At 36.8% G+C, this 18,887-nt stretch overlaps 3 protein-coding genes across 4 annotated transcripts; 2 read left to right on the top strand and 1 right to left on the bottom strand.

The window, feature by feature from the left end:
* Positions 1-3,037: 3,037 nt before the first annotated feature.
* LOC106441026 (ATPase 2, plasma membrane-type) lies at positions 3,038-7,575 on the bottom strand. 2 transcript variants are annotated; one of them, XM_013882808.3, is made up of 11 exons: positions 7,237-7,564; positions 6,902-7,021; positions 6,585-6,821; positions 5,416-6,405; positions 5,188-5,332; positions 4,824-4,988; positions 4,386-4,739; positions 4,139-4,299; positions 3,890-4,063; positions 3,446-3,810; positions 3,038-3,351 (listed from the first exon to the last, which is right to left on the bottom strand). In XM_013882808.3, exons 1-11 carry the CDS (start codon positions 7,276-7,278, stop codon positions 3,258-3,260), a joined length of 2,847 nt encoding a protein of 948 aa, XP_013738262.1. In that variant the 5' UTR covers positions 7,279-7,564; the 3' UTR covers positions 3,038-3,257. The 2 variants fall into 2 exon arrangements, with proteins under 2 accessions (XP_013738262.1, XP_013738261.1); XM_013882807.3 differs by having other exon boundaries at positions 4,386-4,988; positions 7,237-7,575.
* Positions 7,576-10,071: 2,496 nt separating this feature from the next.
* Positions 10,072-13,973, top strand: LOC125591145. The gene is made up of 2 exons (XM_048764690.1): positions 10,072-10,894; positions 11,093-13,973. The coding sequence occupies exons 1-2, from the start codon at positions 10,573-10,575 to the stop codon at positions 11,473-11,475; spliced, it is 705 nt and encodes a 234-aa protein (XP_048620647.1). The 5' UTR covers positions 10,072-10,572; the 3' UTR covers positions 11,476-13,973.
* Positions 13,830-18,479, top strand: LOC106441028 (ATPase 2, plasma membrane-type-like). The gene is made up of 11 exons (XM_013882809.3): positions 13,830-13,972; positions 14,339-14,458; positions 14,539-14,775; positions 14,950-15,939; positions 16,025-16,169; positions 16,368-16,532; positions 16,618-16,971; positions 17,082-17,242; positions 17,463-17,636; positions 17,714-18,078; positions 18,174-18,479. Exons 1-11 carry the CDS (start codon positions 13,934-13,936, stop codon positions 18,265-18,267), a joined length of 2,844 nt encoding a protein of 947 aa, XP_013738263.1. The 5' UTR covers positions 13,830-13,933; the 3' UTR covers positions 18,268-18,479.
* Positions 18,480-18,887: the final 408 nt, after the last annotated feature.

Here is an 18,887-nt window from a genome sequence, read left to right as displayed (position 1 = left end):
AAAAAACACATGATTTATGGATTCCTCGTGGGCTCCACATCTTCCACAACAAATATCCCCTTGTATTCCCGTTGCCTGTAAATTCTTCTTCACTGCTATACATCCTGTCACTAATTGCCATAGAAAATATTTTAACTTAGGTGGGCAACGTATTTTCCAGCAGTGAGCCTTCATAACATCTACTGTGGGACCAATTAATATTGGTGGCCTTTCTCTATCTGGATAAATCCGTTCTACCTGATATCCTGATTTGACCGAATATTTTCCGTTCTTTGTGAAGTGCCATCCATCTCTATCTATCCTTTGAGTCCTGCTCAGTGGTATGCTTTCTATAAGTTTTGCATCCATTGGATCCACCAAAGCCCGAATTACTTGTGAATTCCAAGTGTGTGAGGTAGAGTCTATGAGAGACTCTACTTTAAGATCCGGATATAAAGTATGTTGATTTTTATTTGCTGGTCTCGGGCGAGTGGTTGGGAGCCATGGGTCATTCCATACAGAAATAGAAGAACCTGATCCCACCCGTTTAATTAGTCCTTTGCTTACCAGAGATCTAGCAGAAACAATACTCCGCCAGCCATATGACGGAGAGTATGAACGAGTCGGTTCCAAAGGTGAAGCATTTCTGAAATACCGCCCTTTGAAAACACGAGAAAATAAAGTGTTTGGCTTCTCTACCAGACGCCAAAACTGCTTACCAAGCATCGCTGTATTGAAATCAGTGATGTCTTTAAATCCCAAACCGCCCTCATCCTTGTCTACACATACCTTGTCCCATGATTTCCAATGCATACCCCGTGTGCTTCCCCCTGGACTCCACCAGAATTGTGAGACCGCGCTCGTCAATTTTTTCACAGTTGCCTTAGGTAATCGATAGCAAGACATTGTATGATTTGGTAAAGCTGTGATCACTGATTTAATGATCACTTCCTTTCCGCCTTTTGTGAAAAATTTGAAAGTCCACCCATTAACTCTATTTTTTAATCGATCTTGGACAAAGCTAAAAACTTGGATCTTTGAACCCCCCAAGTTTTCTGGTAAACCAAGATAGGATCCCATTCCTCCAAGATTCTGAATACCCAAAATATCCCTTAATTCCTGTCTGACGGGTTCGTCGATCTTATGTCCAAATTGAATTGAGGACTTATCAAAATTTATTAGCTGCCCTGAAACTACTTCATATTCCTTTAAAATCCTGAGAATAGTTTGACACTCTTCCTTTTGAGCTTTGCAGAAAAATAAACTATCATCCGCAAAAAGCAAATGAGATATCGGTGGGCAAGCTCTAGCCACTTTCATTCCTGTTAGTTGTTTCCCTCTCTCTGCCTTTTTTATATTTGTAATCAACGCCTCAGTGCAGAGAATAAATAAATATGGCGATAAAGGATCTCCTTGACGTAAGCCTCTATTTGGAACAATGAGGCCACGTGGTTGACCATTTATAAGAACCCGATACTGAACCGAGGAAATACATTCCATCATCAATTTGATCCAATGAAGATCAAATCCCATTTTCTGCAGTAAGGCCTTAATAAAGTCCCATTCCATCCTATCGTACGCTTTGCACATGTCCGTTTTAATTGACATATACTTTCCTTGACATGCTTTATTGGTCCGTAGTCCGTGAAACATTTCCTGAGCGATGAGAATATTATCCGAGATTAACCGTCCTGCCACGAATGCCGATTGAGTTTCGGATATAAGTAAGGGAAGATAAATTTTCAACCGCTGGCACAAAACCTTCGAGATAATTTTATATCCCACATTACATAGACTGATTGGTCGCAGCTCCGTCATCCTTGTGGGTCTCTCCGTCTTTGGAATCATACAAATATTAGTAATATTTAATCTTGCATCCATTTCTCCCGAAACCAAAAAATTGTTGACCATTTCAACCAAATCATTCTTAATAATATGCCAGGAGTGTTGGAAAAAAAGGGCGGTCATGCCGTCCGGTCCTGGTGCCTTTTCGGGATGCATCATAAACAAAGCCTCTCGAACCTCCTCCTCTGTCGCTAGCCTCAATAATCGTTGATTCATCTGAGGAGTAATTCCAGGTGTAACTTCTGCCAGAAAACTATCAAATTCCGATGGGGAGGTTGTACTAAAAAGATTTTCGAAATAATCTATTGCCACCTTTTCCACACCATTATCCTCGGTAATCCAATTCCCATCAACATCATGTAAACCCACAATCCTATTACGAACCCGTCTTTGCTTAGTTAAAGCGTGATAAAATTTTGTGTTAAGATCCCCAGATGAGTACCACATATTCCTACTTTTTTGATGCCAGTAGTCTTCTTCATCCTTATATGCCTCTTGTAATTTCCTAGACACCTCCAAAATATCCTCTTGTAACCTGGTATTATCTGTTTGTACTTCTTCCAGTACTTGTTGTAACTCATTTATTTTTTCTTTCCCATAAGGTGGATTATTTTTCCGCCGTTTAGCAGTTTACCATGCATTCAGAATTATCGATGACTAATATTGTGCATGCTTTTTACTTTTTGCAAGTTCAGTCACTTCATATTTATTTTCGTTTTCAACAGATTTACACCTTTAAGTTACTGGGTTATTTCTTTTAATTTTACAGGTTTTTATATTTATGAATTTACTTCTTTTTTTATCTTATACTTTGAGATTTATGTATATAGCTTTTGATGTACTAGACACAAATTTTTAGAAATGATTTTCATTAATAAAAGGTTCGAAAATTTTATTTTTGGGTAGGTTCAAGAATTTTATTCTTGCAAACTTGAATAAAAGACTTAGCTCTTGCTAAACATAGCAAGATTTCACACAATAACCTCAAGGAAAAGAAAAAAAAAAACAAATGCAAGGGAAAAAGATCAATTGTTTGGTTTGCTCTTCTTTGGAAGTGAAAAACTGTAAAAAAAGATTTCATCTTTATTTTCTTTTTCAACAGATTTACATATTTATGTTTTGGGTGTTTTCTTTTAATTTTATATGTTTGTACGTTTATGCTTTTGAGCTTTATATATAAAGAGCTTATAGTGATATGTAATAGACACAAATAAAAAAAAAAAATTCATTTATAAAGTTTCAAAATATTACTTTTTTTGGTGGGTTCAAGAATTTTATTCTCTTGCAAACTTGAAATTAATAGACTTGCTCTTGCTAAACATAGCAAGCTCACAATAACCTCAAGAGGTCGTGAAGAAAAGGATAAAAAATATAGAAAACAGAAACAAGGGAAAAAGATCAATCATATGTTTTGTTTGCTCTTCTTTGCGTGACTAGACAGTGTAGTGTCCTGGAGTTTCAATGTCCAAACCCTTTAGCTTCGCTACTGATTCCACATGTCCCTTGAGTGTGTGCAGCTCCCTAAGCCTGTTGTTAACATATAAAAACATTCAGTTAGTGTTTAGTCCCAGTCAAAGAATTGGTAATACTTAAAAAGGTTAAGATAAAAGGTTTAATATACCTAGCGATCTCCGCTCTTCTCTTGGCTTGCTCAGCAATCTCAGACAATTCTCTGTAAGTTCCTTGCTCAGGAATGATGTGAACAGGTTCTTTTGGCTGTAGACCGTGAAGTGTCCTCTGAGCAACAGCCCATTGAGCCTCCCTCTCTTCTTTTCCGAAATCTTTCTTGGTCGTTAAAGCCGTCCTGTTCTCAGTCATGTTGAGCCAAGCCTTTCCAGACAAGATGTATCGAATGGCAAACTTGAGAATGTCCAGTGGGAAGTATGTTATAATACTGTATAGCCATATCACTCCAGCCCATCCCCATCCAATACCTCTAACCTCTGCGAACTCCCAGTTGGCGTAGACCGCAATCAAAGTGGCAACCTGCATTTGGAAGAAACATGTTCGTTTGTGACCTTTCACTACCCTCAAAACGTGTAGTATTGATTATGATCTTTCTTACCAGTTGTGCAATGAGGAAAGCAATCATCAGCAACGCTCCAGGACGTTCAACAAAGGACCAACTCCTTGATCTTGTGACGAAGATTAGAGCTTGACTAATGATACTAACTTGTAAATACAATGCACTCATTAACTCGTGCTCATTACCCTTGATGGACCTCACACCAAACACGTTCTGCGAATCAAAAGTGAAAGTTAGTTTACAACTCTATACACTTAGAAAAGAAGACATGTTATATTATATTATTACCGAGAAAAAGTCTGTCTCGTTTGCCAACCAGAAGAAAACGACAGTCATGACGGCTAGGTAGCTTCCAAGCACAACTCCAGTAGCAAAAATTTCTCTAAGTTTCCAGCTGTCAGGTGTGGGAGATGGCGTGACTCTGTCCTTTGAAATTGTCATGATGGTACCTATTGAAAACACACATAAGATATATAAGCAACTTTCATAAATAAGAGATTTGAGGATTTAAACAATAAGGGACAGTGTTGCTCACCATCGTTAAGAATGGCAATGATCAGAACCATAAATGCTGAGAAGTCAAACTTCCATATCAAAGCAATAAGCATGAAACCAAGCACAATACGGATTGTGATTGATACTGCATATATAGTGTAGTTCTTCATTCTCTGGAAAATAGCTCTGCTGGTGAGGACAGCACTGATGATAACGCTGAGTCCAGGCTCAGTGAGAACGATATCTGAAGCACCCCGGGCAGCGTCCGTAGCATCATCCACAGCGATACCAATATCAGCTTTCTTCAAAGCAGGAGCATCATTGACACCATCACCAGTCATTCCAACGATATGCTTCCTCTCTTGCAACTTCTTCACGATTTCGTATTTGTGCTCTGCAGTGTCCAAAGCAAAGAAGCTTAGATCTAAGGTATCCAACCACCTTTCCATTGACATAATTATAAATAAAAGATAATAACCTGGGAAGACTCCAGCAAAACCATCAGCCTGTTCGATCAAGTCCTCAACAGGAATGTTGGCAAGTGCTGGATCCTTATGATTGCCTAGAAGAGCCGAGGACGGGTACATGTTTGTTCCCATTCCAAGTCTGCGACCAGTTTCCTTTCCAATAGCAAGTTGGTCACCTGGCCACATGCATCGTCCAAGAGAATGTTAGTGGGTAAATGAAAATGTGTTTAGATACCAGGACAAGACAGGTTTCCAACTCAAAACCAATTGGTAATAAATACATTAACACATATTATATAAGATTATTTCCGACTTCTTCTGATGTGAGATATTTCTCCCTAATAACAAGATTGAAGAGTGAGGCATGATTATTACCAGTGATCATCTTGACGTTAACACCAAGATGCAAAGCCCTCCGAATGGTTTCTGCACTGTCATGCCTTGGGGGATCAAATAGTGGCAACAAGCCAACAAACTCCCACCGGCTACCAAGGCTTTCCTTTGTTTTCTCTGGCACCGTCTAAACAAAGGAGATGGGAACACAAATTAATGAATATATGTTACTGAAAAAAAAAGTATCATCAAAGCAAACAAGTTAAGTACCTGGCGAGAAACAGCCAAGGACCTGAGACCACGCTCGGCATACTTTTCGATAATATCGAGCACCCTCTTGCTAAGGTCATTGCTGGCTTTACAAAGTTCGAGGATCTGCTCAGGAGCACCTTTACTGACTCTGTGCCAGTTACCACTAGAGTCGATGTAAGTCAAAGCAGTTCTCTTATCAGTAGGGTTGAACGGAAGGAAGTGAACTTCTCTAATTCCAGCCCGGGCCTCCTTTGGATCAGCAAGCATCCCAACCATGGCTGCATCGATGGCGTCCTGGTTCTCAATTCTTGAAGCCATAGCCGCAAACAAAAGAACTTGGTCTTTCTCCACACCCTTGCAGAAAACCTCCACCAAGTTTTTATCCACACTCAGTTTGTTGAGAGTTAGCGTCCCTGTTTTGTCACTGCACAGCACATCCATCCCAGCCATTTCCTCAATGGCAGTCATACGCTTGGTGATGGCACCTTGCTGAGCAAGCTTGTGAGAGCCAATAGCCATGGTGACAGACAAGACCGTAGGCATAGCAATAGGGATACCACCGATCAATAGGACCAAGAGATTATCAATCCCGTCTCTGTACTTTCGGCGTTGGATAGGGTACATGACGAGAATCTCAATCACCATACCGATGGCAATGGAACAGATGCAGAAGTTCCCAATGGCTGTGAGAACCTTCTGGAAATGTCCAACTTGGTTTGTGCTGTCCACAAGATGAGCAGCTTTACCGAAGAAGGTGTGGACACCTGTGGCGATTACGACGGCTTCGATCTCTCCTTGTTTACAGGTTGAGCCAGAGAAAACTCCTTGACCAGGGTGCTTGGTTACAGGGAGGGACTCTCCGGTAAGAGCAGACTGGTCAACCTTTAAAGGATCACCTTCGAGAAGACGAGCATCAGCAGGGATGATGTCTCCAAGTTTAATGCTAACGATATCTCCTGGGACAAGAATAGCAGCTTCTTGTTCACTCCATTTTCCATCCCTAAGAACCTGAAAACAGAGAAACATCACAATAAAAAAGTTTTATTCTATAGTTGGAAAAATAATTAACTAGTATATAAAAGGATAGAACCAATCTAGTTATCTTCGATTGATTTTAAGTTGGAAGTCCATATGATAAGTTCGAATTTAACAGTACCAACTTCACAAAGCATTATCTTATGACAAACCTTGGTTTTAGGAGCAAGACCGGCCATGAGAGCAGCAGCGGCGTTACCGGCGTTGTTCTCTTCGATGAAACTGATGGTAGAGTTGATGACGAGAAGACATATGATACCGACAAAGTCCTGCCAATCCGGAGGCCTACCATCACCGTTGGCCAAAGCAATAGCCATGATGGCAGCAGCTTCCATGACCCATGAAAGAGGATTCCACATAAACCCCAAAAACTTGAGAATCTTGCTTTCCTGTAAACATTCATTGTGCAAAAAGACATTTCAGTAAACAAACAAAAACTCAAAATGCAAATTGCAAGAAAAGTGAAGACCTTCTTCTCTTCGAGCTTGTTCAAGCCAAAGATCTGAACTCTGGCTTCCCCTTCCTGTGTCGTCAAACCTTCCTTCGTACATTTTAGCTGCTGGAATACTTCCTCTATTGGAACTTTCTCCTGCAAAAAAAAAAAAATCAATGAGATAAACAGTTTGAAGCTATTCACACATTCACGTGCACAAGAAAGATGTTCAGAAAGAGAAACGTTCGTCTTTAAAACAAAGAACTTGTCGGGCGGGGCTGATTCAAAATTTATAATAATGCACCCGGTTAAAAAAAATAATATCCATTGGGCATGATAATCATAAACAGAGAGATGTAAAAAATTGTTACCAGATCAACAGTCTCGTTCTTGATATTCTCAAGACTCGACATCTCTCCCTTTCTTCACGTAAGAAACCTTTCAAATGGCGCCTGAGAAGTAGCACTAAAACGACAGCTGTGTCGACCGTTTCACTCGATCATACGGATTCCGACAAGAAAGGAGTAAGAAGGAGAATCAGGTGAAGCAGGCTGTGTGTTGCAGAGTCGATACGAGTCCTGTTTATATACCAATGAAACGAAGAATGTCTTCGCCGTTTAGTTTTTGTGGGTCCCAACGCGTAGACTCTCCATTTATCACCCCTTTTCCTTAATGAATTTAATATTTATTTTCTTCTTTTTTTTTGTTTTATTGTTTCCTTAATTGTTGATTAGCAATATCATTGCCTTTGATATCGCGTGGATCTCCTTTCTACTGAATTATGAAGAAACTTATTTATAACTTCACTGTGGTAAAAAAAAAAATCAGCCATGAATTATATTTGTTCTTTAGGTATTGCTCATTACACACACAAATAACGAGTTGCATTATTTTTGTTTTGTTTAAAAAAAAATCTGTTTAGTACTTTGATGATGAAGCTCAAAAATAAATTTTTTTTTTTGGTTGCAAAATCTGTTTCTAAAATTTCTAAGTCAAAGAGTTATCTTCCGTAAATCATTATATCAGGAAACAAATAATTGCTGGAGGTGTTACACTGATGTGCTAGCTGTGTGATTTTAAATTAATTGTCCAAAAGGCAACATACTTCTTGCTGCTTAACGTATCCTCTTATTAATTATTTTATTTTACTCTGCCACCTATTTGGCTCCATGTATTTTATTATATACATATTCATTCTGAAAATTTCAACTAGATATATATATATATAATTATATATATTAATTTACAAAGTCATTCTGCCCCCTATTTGCAAGATTTTTGTTCTGTTTTCTACAAATTTTCTGTTTGTTATATTGATGAAGCTCACAAGAAAAATATATTTGCAATTTCTTTCTTAAAAATGTAAGTCAAAGAGTTATTCCTACCAATTAATCATTTTATGAGGAAAGAAAACATTGGTGGAGGTGCACTGCTGCAGGATTTTAAATTAAATTGACAAAAGGCAACATACTTCTTGCTGCTTAACGTAGATTCCTCTAACTAACTATTTGTATTGTGCCGCCTATATATATTATATTCAGTATATTATTTTACGAGGTTATTTTATTGATATATATTTATTTTACGAGGTTTATTTAGTGATATTTAGCATATTAAATTTAAATTTTGGGATTGATTTATATGCGGTTATTATGGTATTTTCATTTCCACTTCATAATTTACTTTAAAAATTGAGCAAACAATAAAAAATCATTTTATTTATGGAATAATTTTTTTTTGTTCTTTTATTATTCTATTTCTCAACCTATTTTGCAGTAAATTATAAAATTATGGAGCGGAGATGAAGATGCTCTAAACATGCTCTTTAATATGTTGGATTGTCCCTTTCAAGGTGCATCATGACAAGGTTAGCAATGGAAACGAAGTCACATGTTGACATTTTCATGGCAATCTCTCTCATGCCTTTGACATTTTTAATTAATCGCATTCCTTAATTTCTGGGAAAATCTCTTTCAAGAAGGTGATGGTAAAACTATTTCATACGATATATATCACGATTTATAATAATATTCTTCTGTAAAAGTGAAAATATGAGCACACTATTGTTAACATATTTATTCGAGGAAAAATCTTATATATTAAAACAGAAGTCACAACTTTGATTCATGTGTGATTTTTAAAAAAATAGACCCTTACTAGAAATCAGTTATCATTCATTTAGTACTAATAATATATCATTTTTAATATAACATCAACTCCTAAAAACCTGGATTGGTTAACAAACTCACATTTATTCATGTGTGATATTTTTATTTGGATCATCATTTAAAATTTGTATTAAATGTATTTCCTTAATGCTAATATTAGGAAAGGACACACATAATTGTAACAAAGTTTTTTCTTTTGAATTAAATTTAACATTCAATTCAAAAAAAAAAAATATTTTAATGACTTAAATCATAATATAATTTGATATATTTTAATTTAAAATATAGATATATATATATATATATATTTAATTTTCTTAACAAATTTGTTGAAAAACATTATAACAATATCTTAATTATCAAAAATTGTATATAAATATTTTCACTAATTTTGTAATTAGTAATGAAATTGATGTTATTATACATTAATATATATACTCAGTTATCTTTTATAAAATAAAAAGGTATATCAAAGTTTACTATTTTATAGTTATATATATCATTTTAAAATAAAACATTGTATTTAACTAAATATGATAAAATTATTTTAAACTGATAAATTAATATAATATGTTGGTAGAACGGGTTAACATTAGTAAATTAGATAATTCATGTATAAAATTAACTTATCTTAAACTTTTTAGATATATATAGTTATTATATTAAATGAATAAACATAAAAAATACTGATAAAAACAATTTAGCGTATTGAATTACGGATCATGATCATAATAATTGAATAAAAAATAATTTTAAAATATATATAATAAAAAATACCAAATATGTGATGATTTGAAATAGTCAATTAATTTACAGCATAAAAACTATCAAATTGTTATATTTAAAATAATTATATATAAACATTTAAATATATAAGTAACTTTAAAAATATATTCTAATTATGTAAAATATATATATAAACATGAAAATTAATACCCGCACGGTTGTGCGGGTCCAAATCTAGTTTATCTTATTAGTACATGCGGTCACACAAATCTGTTTCATCATTCACTTGACATATTGCAACTTGTTAAAATGATTCCTTTAGTAAATCCTGAAAACGAGAAAATAAACAATTAGAAGAAATGGTTTCTAAAACATGGTTTAGAATATGTATTTCTCTCTCTGACGCGCTTACCAAGACACTCGTGTTTCGACGCCGGTGGAGCCAGAGCTCGCCGGCGTCGCCGCCTCCGTTCCATCTTCTTCATCGTTTCTCTTGCTCCAAGTCAAAGCTCTCGTTCTCTCTTTTATTCTGCATTTACTCAATCATTTGTTTTGGATCTGGAGATTTCAAAACTGGAGAAAACCTTCGTGGTCTCTACTCAGGTTTTGAAGACCACCGGACCTGCATCTTTCACCGGGGCCTCCTGGAAATGCGGTACAAAGACTACCTCTCCCCACCTCGACCCACGAAATGGAGGGCTCTCTCTCTGCAACAGATCTGCAACTCGCTCTGCTTGCACAAATGGCGCTTCGCTTCACCTCTTTTTCTCTGAGTTCAAACTTCCACTGCGCTCCAGATCTGAGAGGACCCCCATGGATTTCTTTGGATCTGAGCTACTCTCAGATAAAGCTCAAATCTCAGACGTTAAGAACGCCTCTAGCCACCATAGGTCATCAACTTCAAGTTACAAACGGGACTCCGTTTCTCTTCTCGGTGGCTGCTCAATTCCTAACTTTTCGATCTTCACGGTCCCCTCTCCTCCATCTTACCCCACCACCCTTCATCCCGACGACGAGGTGTGCCCTAATTCCGCCGCACGCAGGCTGCTATTCAAGTTCAGATCCGATGAACGTGATGCTGACATCAGCCCTTCCATTTCCTCTAGATGGGCCAGGCCCATGCCATTTACAAAAGGTGTCGGCCCTTTCTCTATCTCTCAAAATATTAATTTGAATGAGAGGACCAAGCCCAAAAGTTATCTTTTGGTTTTGAGTTTATTTAATAGTTTTTCAATGAGTCTTGGTGGAGTCACCGAACCTTTGATCCTAACTATTGTGAACGCGACGTTATATCCATCGATTCAGAAGCGATACTTACTTTTGTGGTTGTCAGTGGGTTCACCAATACCATCATCGAAGACCTTCTCCATGAGAAGAGTAATCTCTCCTGCTATAAAGCAGATGAAGTTGTCAAAATCTCTAACCGTTTTGTTATCTTGTGGAGCGGTCCGTTCGGGGCCTGAAGATGCAACGGATTTCGTTTCGACGATATTCCGAGGTGTGGATTGTCTATCAACGTCACGATTTAATGTGACTAAGTTTCAACTTTCCGGCTTTGCCGTGAACTTTACTTCGACGCATTCGAGCCTTACTCAGAATTCGCTGTCAATTTATCCGAGAGCTTTCTCTACTCTTATCTTTTCTGTTATATTGTCGCTTTGTACTGTTGGTAGAGCCAGGATTATTCCTTCTTCAAAGTGTAGTCCGAATGTTTAAGTTTTAATGAAAGTGGTGTTTCAAAAAAAAAAAAAACAATTAGAAGAAAAATAAAAAGAAGAGCCAAGTATGTGAAAGAAGAAGAGAAAAAAAAACAAGTGATCATGAAAGAAGAAGTAAATAAGGAGAAACACAAGCAAGAAGTTGAAGTCTGTAACAAGTAATGACATGATAAGAAGAAAAACAATAGTTAGCATTAGTTTGGTTAATAAGTTCAGAGGTGATTAGAGAGTTGCTAAAATAGTGTCTGCCTTCTTTGTAAAGATGGTTTAGATTTAGATTCTATTTGTCCAAATTATGAGTAAATGGGTAAGTAAGCATGATGACATCGGGCAAGTGACCAGCCTCTTGCTTGTGACTAGCTAATTGGTCTCTTGCTTATATCGATCGAGTCCAGGAAGACATGTGAGGCTGTACATGATGCACGATTATCAGGGTACGTCTACATATGTTTACTTTCACAAAATTAAAGTAAACAAAGTTATCTTCTTTTGTTGGACTGTCGAGGGATATTCTAGAATCAAACGTTCGAGTACATATCTCGGTTTATTTTGAAAATTAAATATTGTTTCTCTCCTGGTTGACTAATAAGTAATAACTTAGTTAGCTTTGATATTTAGCATATTAAATTCAAAATTCGGGCATTGTTTAGCGTGATACTAAATGGATCATCCTCCGTTTTATAAGTTTACTAAAAAAATTCTCTAATTAAAGTCAATCAGCCTTTGTAAAAATATTATTTCAAAAGATGAAAGACAAAAAGTTACAATACGTCAAGTCCATGATGTAAACAATTTATATCTTCTAGTTTGTGACCGTTCGTACCAATTGGGTCTTCTTCTTTTTTTTTACCAATTGGGTAATTACTCCTCGAATAAATATATACCTCAACAGAATAATAGTATACAATATTACGTAATGATATAAAACTGTTATGCCATATCATCTTTATGATAGTGATATTTCTGGTGATTCACAAATGGTATTGTATGATTAATGAAAAATGTCAAAGCATGATCAGATAGATTGCGATGAAAAATGTCTAACATGTAACCATGCAAGGCCGAATTTTGCCACAGTGAGACATTGGTTTTGGTTCTCATAATTTTGAATATTATATATATAGGTGTAAATTACAAAATTGTATTAAACTTTTTAGTAAGTATATGGTTCAAAAATCCGACTTTGTACGTGACTTCATTCCCACTACTGACCTTGTCATATGCACTTTGGAAGGGGCCTTGCATTACCGCCCGTTAGGGCCACGAAACTATAAACACTTCGATATTTTGTCCTATAAAACTAAATTATTCCACCTATCTTGAAAAGCCAGTTAAAAGAAAAAAAAATGTATTCCACCTATCTTAGTAATTTGCATTTCGACAACCCAAGTTGATTCCAAGTCAATGCAGAATCCTACATAGTGAGGAGCATGTTCGACGGTGTTATACCCTCATATTAATTACCACCCGCGATTTTCTTCCTAATTTTTTTAATTACAATTTCCTTCCTAATTAAACCTGTCTAATATAAACATACAAACCTAAACCTTTAAAAAACGAATTTGTAAGGAAATATATATATATTTTTAGTTGAAATTTTGAGAATAAATTATGTATGGAATAAAATACATGGAACCAAATAGGTGGCAGATCAAAAATAATTAATAAGAGGATGGATAGGTTAAGCAGCAAGAAGTATGTTGCCTTTTTGTCAACTTGAATTTATAATCCCACTGCAGAGTAACACCTCCACCAATTATATTTTTTTCCTGATATAATTGGGAGGAATACCTCTTTGACTTACAAATTTAAAAAGAGAATTTGCAAATGATTTTTTTGGCATGGATCTCTAAAACTTTTGAAAGTTTCAATTATTATTAGTTTTGTTGAGATACCCCCAATAAAAATGACCTTATGATTTTTATCAAAATATTAGACAGAAATTTTGGAAGAAGAAAACTGAAAATTTTTCTACTCTTTATTTGTACTAATAAGCAATAACTACAGAAATACAATAATTCATGGTTAAATTTTCTTATCACAGTGAAATTAAATAAGTTTCTCCATAATTTCAGTAAAAAATAGACCCACGATTATTACACTGATTTGGGGGTTAGTGAAGACTTTGAATGATATCAAAGGCAATCCAATGCTATTGCTAATCAACAGTGAAAGAATTCAGAGCCAAAAGAAACAAGAAAAAAAATGTTAATTATCATCAAGGAGAAGGAAGGGGTGATAAATGGAGACTTCTTATTGGGACCCACACTAACTAAACAGTGGAGAAATTTGTCTTTTTAGTAGTATAAAAACAGAACTCGTTCTTAATACTAACATAGAGCTCGCTTCACCTAATACTTCTCCCTGCTCTTCTCTCGCCAGTATCCATATGATCGAGTGAAACGGTGGACACAACTGTGTTTGGAGGATTTTGTAAGTGACGGAAGGAAGATATTATGGGTCTTGAGGATATCAAGAACGAGACTGTTGATCTGGTAACCATTTTTTATTTATCTGTCTATCTGTTAATGACATCATCCCCATAAACTGTTCTATGACTTTGCTTCAACGGTTATAAATCTTCACAAGAAGTTGATTGTTTTTTTTATCTTTTACGTTCATTCTTTCCCGCCAAATATGTAACGAATCTAAGGACTATATGATATTTTTAGATCATTCATTCACATAAACTGAAATAGTTTTTTTCTTTTTTTTTTTTAACTTACATGAACTGAAATAGTTCCGACCAAGATCTTTGTTTTTATTTTAAAGACAAACATTTCTCTTTCTGAACATCTTATTGTGCACGTGTATGTCTGAATAACTTCAAAAATGTTTATCTCACTGCTTTTCTTTTGCAGGAGAAAATTCCAATAGAGGAAGTATTCCAGCAGCTAAAATGTACGAAGGAAGGTTTGACGACACAGGAAGGGGAAGCCAGAGTTCAGATCTTTGGCTTGAACAAGCTCGAAGAGAAGAAGGTCTTCACTTTTCTTGCAATTTGCATTTTGAGTTTTTGTTTGTTTACTGAAATGTCTTTTTGCACAATGAATATTTACAGGAAAGCAAGATTCTCAAGTTTTTGGGGTTTATGTGGAATCCTCTTTCATGGGTCATGGAAGCTGCTGCGATCATGGCTATTGCTTTGGCCAACGGTGATGGTAGGCCTCCGGATTGGCAGGACTTTGTCGGTATCATATGTCTTCTCGTCATCAACTCTACCATCAGTTTCATCGAAGAGAACAACGCCGGTAACGCCGCTGCTGCTCTCATGGCCGGTCTTGCTCCTAAAACCAAGGTTTGTCATAGGATAATGCTTTGTGAAGTTGGTACTGATATGTGATATGAACTTCCAACTTAAAATAAATTGATAATAAGTGGACTGGCTTAATTTTTTTATATACTAGTTAATTATTTTTCCAACAATCTATAGGTTTGAAATTTTATAATTGTGATGTTTCTCTGTTTTCAGGTTCTTAGGGATGGGAAATGGAGTGAACAAGAAGCTGCTATTCTTGTCCCGGGAGATATCGTTAGCATTAAACTTGGAGATATTATCCCTGCCGATGCTCGTCTTCTAGAAGGTGATCCTTTAAAGGTGGACCAGTCTGCTCTTACCGGAGAGTCCCTTCCTGTGACCAAGCACCCTGGCCAAGGAGTGTTCTCTGGCTCAACCTGTAAACAAGGAGAGATTGAGGCCGTTGTTATCGCCACAGGTGTTCACACCTTCTTCGGTAAAGCTGCTCATCTTGTGGACAGCACAAACCAAGTTGGACATTTCCAGAAGGTTCTTACAGCTATTGGAAACTTCTGTATCTGTTCCATTGCCATTGGTATGGTGATTGAGATTATTGTCATGTACCCTATCCAACGCCGAAAGTACAGAGATGGGATTGATAACCTCTTGGTCCTATTGATCGGTGGTATCCCCATTGCTATGCCTACGGTTTTGTCGGTGACAATGGCTATTGGTTCTCACAAGCTGTCTCAGCAAGGTGCCATCACCAAGCGTATGACTGCCATCGAAGAATTGGCCGGGATGGATGTGCTGTGCAGTGACAAAACAGGGACGCTAACTCTCAATAAACTGAGTGTGGACAAAAACTTGGTGGAGGTTTTCTGCAAGGGTGTGGAGAAAGACCAAGTTCTTTTGTTTGCGGCTATGGCTTCAAGAATTGAGAACCAGGACGCCATCGATGCAGCAATGGTTGGGATGCTTTCTGATCCAAAGGAGGCCCGGGCTGGAATTAGAGAAGTGCATTTCCTTCCATTCAACCCTACTGATAAGAGAACTGCTTTGACTTACATCGACTCTAGTGGTAACTGGCACAGAGTCAGTAAAGGTGCTCCTGAGCAGATTCTTGAACTTTGTAAAGCCAGCAATGACCTAAGCAAGAGGGTGCTCGATATCATCGAAAAGTATGCCGAGCGTGGTCTCAGGTCCTTGGCTGTTTCTCGCCAGGTACTTAACTTGTGTCCTTTGATGATACCTTGTTAGTTTCAGTAACATATATTCACTTATTTGTGTTCCCATTTCCTTTGTTTAGACGGTGCCAGAGAAAACAAAGGAAAGCCTTGGTAGCCGGTGGGAGTTTGTTGGCTTATTGCCACTATTTGATCCCCCAAGGCATGACAGTGCAGAAACCATTCGAAGGGCTTTGCATCTTGGTGTTAACGTCAAGATGATCACTGGTAATAATCATGCCTCACTCTTCAATCTTGTATTAGGGAGAAATATCTCACATCACAAGAAGTTGGAAATAATCTTATGTAATATGTGTTAATATATTTATTACCAATTGTTTTTGAGTTGGAAACCCGTCTTGTCTTGGTATCTAAACCCATTTTCATTTCCCCACTAACATTCTCTTGGACGATGTATGTGTCCAGGTGACCAACTTGCTATTGGAAAGGAAACTGGTCGCAGACTTGGAATGGGAACAAACATGTATCCGTCCTCGGCTCTTCTCGGTAACCACAAGGACCCAGCACTTGCCAACATTCCTGTTGAGGACTTGATCGAACAGGCTGATGGTTTTGCTGGAGTCTTCCCAGGTTATTATCTTTTATTTATAATTATGTCAATGGAAAAGGTGGTTGGATACCTTAGATCTAAGCTTCTTTGCTTTGGACACTGCAGAGCACAAATACGAAATCGTGAAGAAGTTGCAAGAGAGGAAGCATATTGTTGGAATGACTGGTGATGGTGTCAATGATGCTCCTGCTTTGAAGAAAGCTGATATTGGTATTGCTGTCGATGATGCTACCGATGCTGCTCGGGGTGCTTCAGATATCGTACTCACTGAGCCTGGACTCAGCGTTATCATCAGTGCTGTCCTCACCAGCAGAGCTATTTTCCAGAGAATGAAGAACTATACTATATATGCGGTCTCAATCACAATCCGTATTGTGCTTGGTTTCATGCTTATTGCTTTGATATGGAAGTTTGACTTCTCAGCATTTATGGTTCTGATCATTGCCATTCTTAACGATGGTGAGCAACACTGTCCCTTATTGTTTAAATCTTCAAATCTCTTATTTATTTATTTATTTATTTTGACAAAAATCAAATCTCTTATTTATAGATCTTATGTGTTTTTATAGGTACCATCATGACAATTTCAAAGGACAGAGTCAAGCCATCTCCCACACCTGATAGCTGGAAACTTAGAGAAATTTTTGCTACTGGAGTTGTGCTTGGAAGCTACCTAGCCGTCATGACTGTTGTTTTCTTCTGGTTGGCACACGAGACCGACTTTTTCTCGGTAATAATATAATCGAGTTAATTAATAGGAAATTCTCCTAAATAATACCAAAAAATATTCACAAAATAGCACATAAGCAAAAAAAATCAGAAAATAGTAGAGGGTATTTCTCTTAGTTAATTCACTTCTAACCGGTTTATTCTTGGAAAACAAGTGACAGTATATGTCTTCTTTGCTAAGTGTATAGATTTTAAAACTAACTTTCACTTTCGATTCGCAGAACCTGTTTGGCGTGAGGTCCATCAAGGGTAATGACCACGAGTTAATGAGTGCATTGTATTTACAAGTTAGTATCATTAGTCAAGCTCTAATCTTCGTAACAAGATCAAGGAGTTGGTCCTTTGTTGAACGTCCTGGAGCGTTGCTGATGATTGCTTTCCTCATTGCACAACTGGTAAGAAGATCATAATCAATACTACACATTTTGAGGTAGAGAAAGGTTATAAACGAACCTGTTTCGTCCAAATGTAGGTTGCCACTTTGATTGCAGTCTACGCAAACTGGGAATTCGCAGAGGTTAAAGGTATTGGATGGGGATGGGCTGGAGTGATATGGCTATACAGTATTATAACATACTTCCCACTGGACGTTATCAAGTTTGCCATTCGATACACCTTGACTGGAAAGGCTTGGCTCAACATGTTTGAGAGCAGGACAGCTTTAACGACCAAGAAAGATTTTGGAAAAGAAGAGAGGGAGGCTCAGTGGGCAGTTGCTCAGAGGACACTTCATGGTTTACAGCCAAAAGAACCTGTTAACATCATCCCTGAGAAAGGAGGTTACAGAGAATTGTCTGAGATTGCAGAGCAAGCCAAGAAAAGAGCTGAGATCGCTAGGTAAAAATAAATCTTTATCTCAACGTTGTAGCATTATCAATTCTTTGTCTGGAACTAAACACTTATTAAGTGAATGTTTAAAATGTTAACAACAGGCTTAGGGAGCTGCACACACTCAAGGGACATGTGGAATCAGTAGCGAAGCTAAAGGGGTTGGACATTGAAACTCCAGGACACTACACTGTCTAGTCACACAAAGAAGACTAAACCAAGCATATGACTGATATTTTTCCCTTATTTATGTTTTTGTTTTGTTTTGTTTTACTTTTCTTCATGACCTCTTAAGGTTATTGTCAAGAGATTTTGCTAGGTTTAGCATGAGCTAAGCCTCCCAAAATCAAGTTTGCAAACTACAAATTTTAATAAGAAAAATCTGGAATGTATCAGAAATATTTTAAAATTTTGTTTCTGTGTCTTTTTCATATTATTTTACCTTTATATACACATATGGCTCAAAGCATAGGAATAAGAAATACTTAGAAATAAGAAAATTCATAAACAGATACGTAAACCTGTAAAATAAAGAAAAACACCCAAAAACTTTAACATATAAAATTATAGAAAAATAGATATGTAATCTCTCCTACATAAGACTCTGCAACTTCAAAAAAAAAAACTGACCTCGAGTTTTCTGGATGATGAATCACACCTGCCTTGAAAAGTTCACCGTAGTTGCTAGGCTGCATTTTTTTTCTTTTTTGTAACAATTGGGAAACTCTTCTTAAACACAATCACATCATCATCCTCTTTGTAAACTTCGATTCTTTTTATGTTGTCAGCATCCTCTTTGTAAACTTCAAAATATATAT

This window comes from Brassica napus, chromosome A3 (assembly GCF_020379485.1).
Source record: "Brassica napus cultivar Da-Ae chromosome A3, Da-Ae, whole genome shotgun sequence".
Lineage (NCBI taxonomy): Eukaryota > Viridiplantae > Streptophyta > Magnoliopsida > Brassicales > Brassicaceae > Brassica > Brassica napus.
The sequence above is the reverse complement of the archived record's forward strand: the minus strand, read 5'-3'. Positions and strand labels throughout refer to the sequence as shown.

What these genes read in the sequence shown, in the direction of transcription:
- LOC106441026 (XM_013882807.3), bottom strand. Translation starts at nt 7,278, where the DNA reads ATGTCGAGTCTTGAGAATATCAAGAACGAGACTGTTGATCTG. An exon ending in GTCTTGCTCCTAAAACCAAG is followed by an intron (nt 6,406 to 6,584) that starts GTTTGTCATAAG and finishes CTCTGTTTTCAG; the next exon opens with GTTCTTAGGGATGGAAAATG. An exon ending in CCTTGGCTGTTTCTCGCCAG is followed by an intron (nt 5,333 to 5,415) that starts GTACTTAACTTG and finishes TCCTTTGTTTAG; the next exon opens with ACGGTGCCAGAGAAAACAAA.
- LOC125591145 (XM_048764690.1), top strand. Translation starts at nt 10,573, where the DNA reads ATGGATTTCTTTGGATCTGAGCTACTCTCAGATAAAGCTCAAATCTCA. An exon ending in GCCCATGCCATTTACAAAAG is followed by an intron (nt 10,895 to 11,092) that starts GTGTCGGCCCTT and finishes TGTGGTTGTCAG; the next exon opens with TGGGTTCACCAATACCATCA.
- LOC106441028 (XM_013882809.3), top strand. Translation starts at nt 13,934, where the DNA reads ATGGGTCTTGAGGATATCAAGAACGAGACTGTTGATCTG. An exon ending in ACAAGCTCGAAGAGAAGAAG is followed by an intron (nt 14,459 to 14,538) that starts GTCTTCACTTTT and finishes GAATATTTACAG; the next exon opens with GAAAGCAAGATTCTCAAGTT. An exon ending in CATTGCCATTCTTAACGATG is followed by an intron (nt 16,972 to 17,081) that starts GTGAGCAACACT and finishes GTGTTTTTATAG; the next exon opens with GTACCATCATGACAATTTCA.